Here is a 10,058-nt window from a genome sequence, read left to right as displayed (position 1 = left end):
AGAAAAAAGTGGGCAAAGGCTGGACTAGAGGGAGTGAGGAGAAAGGGAAGGGAGGGAAAATGTGCATGTAAGAAAAAGAGAGAAGGGGAGGGATCACCAGTGTGTGTGTGTGTGTGTGTGTGTGTGTGTGTGTGTGTGTGAGAGAGAGAGAGAGAGAGAGAGAGAGAGCAGGGGGAGGAGAGGGAAGCAGCAGTGGCAGCGCTGCATCATCACTACTGCCACTACAGCAGAGAGGAGAGGCAGTTTACTGGCTGCCTCCCTGATCGCCCTGTCTCGCTCTCTCTCACACGCACACACACACATTCATGCATACACACCCTCTTACTTTATGCACTTGCACACACGCACACACACACACTGGAAGTCAGCCGTCTGACTCTGAGCCTCACTCGAAGCTTCACGGTGAGAAGATACCGGTGATACTATCCATCACCTCTGGATGTTTGCCTGCCTGTCCTCGCCTGTCTTCAGGACTCTCCCTGCTTAAGACGCTGTGAGAGTGAGTGTGTGTGTGTTTGTGTGTGTGTGTGTGTTCATTCCCTGTCAGCGGACCGTGGACGAGGCTGCCACTTCCACATCCGACTCCTCTTGTTCAGACTCTCTTGCTCTTGTTTGCTGACAGCCGTCACTGTCAGCATGAACGAGTGTTAACGTTGGAGCTGCGGGGAATTTTGCCGTTGTGTGTTCCTTTTCCTTCGCTGGAGCTCAAACAGCAGAAGTGGATGCCTGGATTTTTCGGTGGCTGTGTGCCGGAGCAGAGTGCTTACCTCAGGATTTGCAGTCAAGGGGGAGGGATATGATAAACAGCTGCAAGGGGAGGACAGTTTGCACTGCAGCATCAGACTGGCATCTCTTGTTCTACGTTTGGGATTTTTTTTTGCCTCTTGAGGTTGCACACATGCACATATTTCACACTCAGCAGCAGCAGCAGCAGCAGCAGCAGCAGCAGTGCCTGTCTGCATTTCGCATACACCGATGGATTACTGCTAGTTTAAGGACAGGCTCCCTGCCCACTGAGGAGGAAAGATGCTGATTTAAGGGGAACAGGAGACACGCTTTGTTTTTGGAGACAGGACCAGCAACTTCAGGATTAAAAAAGAGACTCGGACGACAGGATGATGGCTGCGTTGAGCTGAAACCGCCCCCTCCTCCTTCCTCCCCCCTCCAGTCCAAACATGAACTCTTCCTCCGATGTGAACCAAAGCGGTTCTCCCCCATTCTGCCTGCTGGGTGCCGTTGGTTACTCCCACAGCCTGGATACCTGCGTGCTGGAGGTGGTCGTCATCCTCTTCCTTACTGTGCTCATCATCGCCGGCAACCTGGTGGTAATCTTTGTCTTCCACTGTGCCCCACTGCTACACCACCACACCACCAGCCACTTCATCCAGACTATGGCCTATGCTGACCTGCTGGTTGGCGTCAGCTGCCTTGTGCCCTCGCTGTCCCTCCTCCACTATCTCCGTGGCCTGAATGAGGAGCTCACCTGCAAGGCTTTTGGCTATATGGTGTCTGTGCTGAAGAGCGTCTCCATGGCCTCACTGGCGTGCATCAGCGTGGATCGCTACATCGCCATCACCCGCCCGCTGTCGTACGCCACACTGGTAACGCCATGCCGGCTGAGAGTGTGCATCGTCCTCATCTGGGTTTACTCTGCTTTGATCTTCCTGCCATCCTTCTTCGGCTGGGGGAAGCCAGGTTACCACGGGGACATATTTCAGTGGTGCGCAGACTCCTGGAAGACCAACCCAGGGTTCAGCACCTTCATCGTTGGGCTGCTCTATGCACCAGCAGCGCTCACTGTCTGCTTTACATACGGGAGTATATTCAGGATCTGCAGGCAGCACACGAGGGAGATCACCCAGCGGCACGCCCGCTTCAGCTCTCAGACAGAAGGTGATAAGGGCGAGCGGGGAGAGCGTTGCGAGGGCTGCCCAGACAAACGCTACGCCATGGTGCTGTTCCGCATCACCAGCGTGTTCTACGTGCTGTGGATGCCATATATCCTCTACTTCCTCCTGGAGAGCGCTGGGCTGTATCACCACAAGGTGGCGTCCTTCCTCACCACATGGTTGGCAATTAGCAACAGCTTCTGCAACTGTCTCATCTACAGCCTCTCCAACAGCGTCTTCCGGAAAGGTCTCGGTCGCCTCTTTAGCTCGTGGTTTCCTTCCTGCCTGGGCTGCACGGACGGCAAAAAGGCTCCAGCTCCAGTCAGCCCGCGACCAGACCCTCCATGCCAAGTGTGAGCCCCAACAACGATGGATTCGACCCGGTCACTTTGGCGGCACTGGCCCTCTGTGTGTGCTTTGCTCTCAGCTGTGGAGCATGATACAGGTCTTTTTGGTCTCACAGTGAAATATGTCGAGGACCCCCTGCATGGAGCATGAAGAGGTGCTCGTGCAGATGCCTGTTGGTCATCTCAAAGGCTGATTCTGTGGAAAAGAAGGCTGTGAAATTCCCTCTGGGTCTTTCTCGAATCCTCTTCAGTATGATGCTGCTCTTTCAAGAATGAGAAGCTGGTGACACGGAGTGATATCAATGAAGAAAGTGGACTGTAGGAATAAGATTCATGTGTGTCAGTTCAGAGGTCTTAATTAAGACTCCTGTCTGCTCTGATCCCAGATGCAAAAAAGAGAAGCAACAACGCAGCACAACACGACTTGTGTTGTGCCATCAACTGAAATGCAAATAATATTTTAAATCTTTCCAAGCCTGACTAAAGAATCTGCAAATTGTCTTGGTCCATTCAGGGTAGAATTAGGTAATGCAAAAAATGTTGACAACACTTGAAACAGACTACTGATCTGTTTCCCTAGGGGAACTTGATGAGTCAATGAGTGTGTGAAAAATAATTTCCACAGAAGTCATCTATTAATGAGCCTGTGTGTGTGTGTGTGTGTGTGTGTGCGTGTGTGAGTGAAAAATGTGACTTGGATGTGCTCATTTCCCAGAGAAAAGAATGAGGTTTATTTAGGAGCTCCTTTCCTCTGAAGTCAGGTGTTCGTGGGAAGCTCCAAGTATGTTTACACAGTCTCTGGTTTCACACGAAAATGTTCTTTTAAGAATTAGCTTTACTTAAGACGGCCGCTGACCCAGGAGGTTTTCCTGCCCGCGGGCTGTGGCGTATCACCGTCAAAGAGACTATAAATTGTATTTATTTGGAGAGTTTTATTCTCTGTTTGTGTTTCCTCCTCAGGTTGATCAGCAGTCCTCTGTTAAGCCTTTGAGCTCAGCTGAAACAATACATGACTCTTGCATCACAAGCCACGTACCGTCGTAAGATAATCACCTCCTGACTTGTTGTACAGTTGTTGTCAGTGTTGATGATGAATCTGCTGTCTGCCAGGATCCATGCGGCCTTCATGCAAAGACTAAATTCATTGCAACCCGTAACTTTAATGCTTGTGTCTCTCTCTTTAGCCCCCCCGCGGCTGATAGCTGTTCAGATCCGTGTTAACGCTGTGCATCACAGGCCTGACCTCAGACACTTTTCTGAGAGCCAATAACAGCTGTGGGTTTTTTTGCTACATGTAAATACACTTCAGAGTTTAAATATTAAAACAGCGGGTCCTTTGGGAGGATTTTTGGCTGTCCCTGAGTTAGAGTAGCCCTCCAGGATTACAAATGATTAGGTGGATAAGGTGTTATTACGTTAAGATAATTTATTTGTCACAGCCAAGTGGTCTGACATGCTGCACTCAAGACTGAATCTGCTTTTTGTTTTTTTTTTACAGTGTTGAGAAGACGTGTTTATTTATAAACTGCAGAAAGATTTAAGACCTTTTCAGATGTAGAGTTTGGTTTTAAAGTCACAATGAAATGACATTTCTGAGAGCGTCTTGCTCCTGAATTTGACATATTTGGAGGGCTGAAAAAGAAGAGGAAATAAAACAAGAAAGAAACTGTACAGGAAGATTCTTCAACACTAATTAACAAAAGCAGACCACATACGTTTGTGTCCTTTTTGTCTGGGGCTGTTTTCATGGTCTGGTCCAGACTCCACGCATGTAGTATTTTCTATCACCTGTTTTAAACATTATGCCATAAAAATGTACGCGTGAAAACAGCATGCAAAACTAAACCACAAACTAAACTAAATGGAACTAAAAACCAAATCACAGTTGCTCCACTCTGGTGTTGTAATTTCTACTTTATTGGTTTATTTAACGGGGAAGTCCATTTAATGAACATTGCTGTAAACAAGCTAGAATTAGCCAAAGGGTTTAGCTGAGCAGGAGAGCTATATCAAGTTTAAACAACCTAGACTTAGCTAGCTTTAGCTAACGTTTTTCCTTAACTATTTATTGTAAATGTCACATGACATTTTTGACAGACAGATGTTTTGATAAACATCGTTGTCGCTGTAAGTAACCCCTGCTAGACGAGACTTGCTAAATGCTGACTAGCCTAGCTTAGCAGAGTAGCATGAACTGCTATCTCAGCTTCCGACTGTAGTGGAATTCACTTTATTTATTGTGGTCAGGCAATGTTTAAATGACATATTTAAGTGCATTAAATTCTATATTCATTCATTGTGCTGATTTCAATGTAATTATCAACATACAGTGGATGGAAATGCTGTATTTCCCCCTCACAGGGTTAATGCCAATGTGTTTGAGGGTAAAAGTACATAAAATGAAGGCAGTATCTTATATCTCGTCTATCTGTTCCAGCCTGAATACGCTAAACCCTTTGCTTGTTGACATCAGCTTTTCTGTAGGTTGCTCACGAACATTTGCTCCTATGGTGTTCTATATATGCTCATAAAGTGTAGTAAATATGTTTTTGATATAAAAACAAATAAGACATTAACAAAACCCATGTGCGTGTACTATCAGAAGGGAAACCACTTTAAAACATTCAAAAAGTCAAGATTGAAGTTTGTCTCCATTTAGCTCATCTGGAGCTATTGATTGTATAAGATGGAGTTTTCCATGTGGACATTTTCTTACAATTGAACTTTAACCTTGAAAAAGTCATGTCTCATTTCACTGTGACTTTAAAAGCAGCTATTGCTGTAAGGTGGTGAGGATTTTTTTTTTTACATTGACCCTCTAGAGACATTTCACCACAGGGGTTCAGGGGTCAGAGGTCAGAAAAACGGTGGGGTTCAGAGTTTAACTGGAGGACATTTCTGATGTAACAGGGACACCAGCTGCTGTCAGGGAGACTGAATGTCCTACTGACCCTGCTGCCCCCAATATGTTGTATTTATGTAACATTTTTCTATGTAACAGTATGTGTTATGTATACAGTATCTGCTGATGTAATTTCATGCCAAGTGCTGACATGTTTGATCCCTGCTTGATTTGTTGTGAAACATGCTCCTCCGACGGACTTGAACTGCATGATTCTGAATCAGTGTTCCTGTCTCATGATGCTACTGAGACCAGTTTACTGACTGTACTCCTTGTCTTAGTATCCTAATTACTGTTGTATAACGCAGATGGCTTATCGTGTTTTTTATGAGGGCCAAGAGTTCCTGTTTGCAACTGCTCATGTCAGAAAACAAGACTGACCTGCAGAAGACTGTCTGGCATGCCTGTAATCTTCTCCTGATGCTGCTGCCGGGACAAAATGACGCAAATCTGCAAAAAGGGACGTTTTGTAAGGAGCTTAAAACAACAAAAAACGTTTGAAGTCATACATTCAGAGACTGACAATTTTCAAGAGCAGAAGCATTAAAGGTTTGAAGGAACCTGCAGATGACAGAGAAAACGTTTGCAGTTTGCAGTTTTTGTGTTATTTTTCTTGCCAGCAGTGCGATGCTGCTCAACAGTGGAAGTCAGTGCAATAAAGCTCACTGGTGTTCCCTGAAATCACATCAAATCAATAACAGCAGGATAAAAATCAGAGTGAAAGGGCTTTAATTATCTTGACTCTGGCTGAGCTGTGTGCTATTCAGCATGTGAACAAGTTACTTTGAAAATGTGCTGCAGATTACTGTAAATATGGGGGTGTAATTGTGTGATTAAACTGAAGTATTCGGATTTGCTGAATTGATTTGGTACCAAAAATCCTCAAAAAGCACCATCAGACATTTTTTTTACAGCGCAGTAGGGAGGTCCTGTAAAAAAGCTAAATCTAATTAAGATTGATTATTACTTCCTTAATCCCTTAACAACAGTAAATATATGATGGGAGAGGGATTTATTACCTGATTCAGGATTGCATCTGGTTGAACGCCTCATCTCCACTGAATTTCACCGTGTTCAGTGATTCAGTGAAACTGATATTTTATCGCTGTTCTCTACTGGTTAGAAAACTGGATGCAGCACTCCATCTTATCTTTTTGTATCTGTGCTTCCTTACAGATAACTGTAGCATTCCTTCTCCAGCCACATAGACTACAAAAGTGAACAAGCAAAATGAGTTTTTCTTTATGTACATATAAGACGAAGTCGATAACAAGTGAAGTGCATCATAAAATTGAAATTTCGTGTCAATGTCCAATAAATTTAAGACGAATTCGCAAGTTCTTCAGGGTTCTTGCATGCTATTGTATGGGTTGCATGTATGGTGTTTATCATCTCATGATGCACATTATATCTTAATTAGTTTAAATTTGGTGGCTTATTTTCCTGATTGCTAATTTTCCTGGTTGCTTATTTTCAATGTGAGACACTTGGATTTACCTGTCTGCGATTTTACCAAAGGCTTCATTTTGCTGCTAAATTTTTCTGCTTTAAAAACTGTTGCTACTGGGCCTCAATTCTGATTTTTTGACAGTAAACCCAAAGAGCAGCCATCCAAAAGAGAACAGGTACTTTACTGTCCACTGATTACACTGACTGACTACACAAAGAGACAGTGCTTGTTAAGGGATTAAATCAGGAAACCCACTGAGTAAAATCAGTCATTCAATAAATCAGTCATTTCCTGGATTTTATATATATATATATATATATATATATATATATATATATATATATATATATATATATATATATATATAATGACTCAGTTTAAGTTTTACACCCCAAAATTCTAAAATCCAAGGTGTTTCGAGTCTGGCAGGTAATTTGTGTCATGATGACAATGTCAGTGTGCTTCATCCTCCTGTAGCTGACTACAGAGCCAATCCAGATGTTGTTCTGTACAGTAATCCCTCCACATGTCATGCGTTCCTCCAGCTCTGTCTCCAGTCTGCAGAGTCCTGCTTTATTTGCCTCACATGACTGCTCTGTTTCGGTGCCAACTGACTGTTCCTGCTGTGCTCACATGATGTGACTATTTGTGTTTGATGCAATTGATTAGGCTCACATGAAAGTTTTTGATTGGGAGAAAGTATAACAATGTGGAATTGTCCCAGTGAGGGCTGCTTTTTTCCCTTTTTGTCTGAACTGTGTTCCAGGATTCAGAGCGTCCGCAGCACCAGCACGCAGCTTTGACGTAACTGAGTGATGCTGGAGTTGATGTAGACCTCACTACAAGTCACTGAACACTAAAACTAACCAATGAATCCAAACTAATAAAATTCATTCTGCGTCAGGAACTTGTTATGAAAGGCTCAACCATACTAACGCTTTGAAAGATACACTCTGATGTTATCAAGCATCCTCAAACATGGCCCAGTTGACCTGCTCGGTAGCCCTGGAGCAAAAATGAGCCGCTGGGACCTTATTAACCCCCCTACCCTGTCACAATCATTGTCTACAGTTTTTCTCTGCTAGTAAACTACCTGACCACAGATTTGCTGTGGTGTAATTTGATTCAGCATAGTAGTTTATGAATATGTATCATATTAGAAGGGAAAAAATGAAGGCTTTTAAACTGCACTTCACATCAGGGCCTCAAGATCAGGTAATGACGCAGGACCACCATAAGGCCCCCATCATATTGTTGATAGTGTACAGAGGTGGACACAATTCTCAGATAATTTACTAAAGTAAAAACATGAATTATCAGGTAAATATATTCAAAGTATCAAAAGTAAAAGCACTAAAAGTAAAGTAAACGTAAAATAGTCAAATGTTTAGGATTAATATTACTGCTGCATTTATGTGTATGTTGCATTTTACTGCTGTAGATGTGTGTCTTTTGAACTACTTTATATACTGTCAGGTAGTTTAATATACAGCACTGCATCATATTCTATAAGATCATCATATGTTTGTAGTGACGCTGTCCTGTGGAAACCTCGTATCTCTAAACAGTCAACTTTTCATGAGCTCAGAGAAACGGCCTGTTTTCAGCTGTGTGATGAAGTATTTTACAGCTGATCCAAGAGGCTTTTAAACAGTTTATTTAGCTGAAGGAGTGGGAGAATTTTCTCAACCTATAAAGGGAAACTTCATCCTTCAGTTTATGACAAATATTCACATTCAAAGTCACCAAATTTGGGGATACATGGTTTTAACAAGATGGGAAGGTATCAAAACTAAAGCTGTAACCAGTAACTAAAGCTGTGAGAGAGATGTAAAGGAGAAAAAGGTACAATATTACCCTGCGAGATGTAGGGGAGTAGAAGTATTAAGTTGCTTAAAATGCAAATACTCGAGTAAAGTACAAGTACTTTGAATTTGGCCTTGAGTAGAGTACTTGAGTAAATGTAGATAGATAGATAGATAGATAGATAGATAGATAGATAGATAGATAGATAGATAGATAGATAGATGTTCATCCAAGCCTGTTTTTAACAGTAGGAGTCTGCTGCATGTGCTCTCCAGTGAGTAAAAATCAGCTTTTTTTAATCATAGAAATCCTGATGATGGCCCAGTGTCCACTGTGTCAGTTATTTTTCAGGTCTCCTGTTACTTGATATTGCCTCACAGCCTCACAGTGTTCTGACTTTCCGTCCTGAGTGTGTGATTCCTTTTTGAAAAGGAAGCTGCTTCCTGCGTTACATTGGGCTTGTTGTGTGGCACACTCAGATCCCACGACGCTTCTCCTCTCACAGCTTTGATCCCATGGCTCAAAAACATGTTATGTCAAAGTTTATGTTTTTATTTTCCTGTGGGAAAATCATGATGTTGTCAGACTTAGACTGCAGTCAAGAGTTAGACAGAGCCTGATCCCCCGGGGAAATGCTTTTTCACAGAGGCCGACAGTGCCAAATTTGGACCAGGACTGAGAGTCAGAAGAGGGGTGGGGGTGAAGGTTTAGAAGTGGGTGAGATTTCATGTATTTAGCTTGGAACAGTCCAGCTCGGCTCTCCTCCGCCCACACACTATCATTTCCAATGTGTGATCTGATAAATGTGACGCCTGCTGGCACGAAAGCAAAACTCACTGTTGGTTGAAATTATTTATGTTGAAACCTGTATTCATCACACGCTCTGTATTTTGGGAGTACTGAGCTATGAAAATTAGGTAACAGCGTTGAAATCCAGTTGAAATAAACCCAATTCACTGTCACAATGTTTGTTTCTGATGCATATTGACAAGACATGGAGGTTATTATAGCTAATTGTAATGTGTTTTAGTGATGTGAAATGAGGATATACTGTGTAAGTCAGCTCTATGCTATGAAGACGTATAAAATCGTCGGGCCGGTACTGTAAACATTTGGGAAGTTGTGCTCCAAAATGAGGTATCTGCCAGTTTTTCAGCCATTGTAGCTTTTAGGGTTAGTACTCCTGTAAAGCTCGAACTGGAGCCATAATGGACGTCTGGTTGTCTGTAAGTAATGGATAGATTTGTACAAACAAGCCAAGAAGCAGCCAAGAAAGTCTTTGTTGTGCAGCTCCTTGTCTGTCTCTACTTCAGATCAGCTGGATCACAGTTAACCCTGAAAAACTTATCAGCAGGTTTGTTTAGCCTGTAGTCTGTAAGTGTGAATAAGTCAATCACCAGAACCTCAGTCCTGAACGATTTTGATAATTAATTGATAGTTTAAAGACACAACTTGGAGCAAAACTCGCCATTTATCATAATAAGGTAGTTCTAGTTCTGAACATGTTTACTGCAACAGCAGTCACTAAAGTATCTGTTCACTGGGTCACTGTATGCTTGTTTTTTCAATAGACTGTATAAAACATGGATGTAGTGACGTCACCAACAGGTTTCTGAAGAGTCAGTGTGAAGCTCAGTGTCAGTGGCTCCGGCTGTTGCCATCCT

The 10,058-nt window shown here is 42.9% G+C and overlaps 1 protein-coding gene across 1 annotated transcript; it reads left to right on the top strand.

Moving 5' to 3' along the window:
* Positions 1-803: 803 nt before the first annotated feature.
* On the top strand, positions 804-3,593 carry LOC121606990 (probable G-protein coupled receptor 21). Its single transcript, XM_041937635.1, has one exon. It carries the CDS (start codon positions 1,176-1,178, stop codon positions 2,244-2,246), a length of 1,071 nt encoding a protein of 356 aa, XP_041793569.1. The 5' UTR covers positions 804-1,175; the 3' UTR covers positions 2,247-3,593.
* Positions 3,594-10,058: the final 6,465 nt, after the last annotated feature.

Source organism: Chelmon rostratus, chromosome 5 (genome assembly GCF_017976325.1).
Source record: "Chelmon rostratus isolate fCheRos1 chromosome 5, fCheRos1.pri, whole genome shotgun sequence".
NCBI classification, from domain to species: Eukaryota; Metazoa; Chordata; class Actinopteri; order Chaetodontiformes; family Chaetodontidae; genus Chelmon; species Chelmon rostratus.
This window is presented reverse-complemented; position numbering and strand designations above follow the sequence as displayed.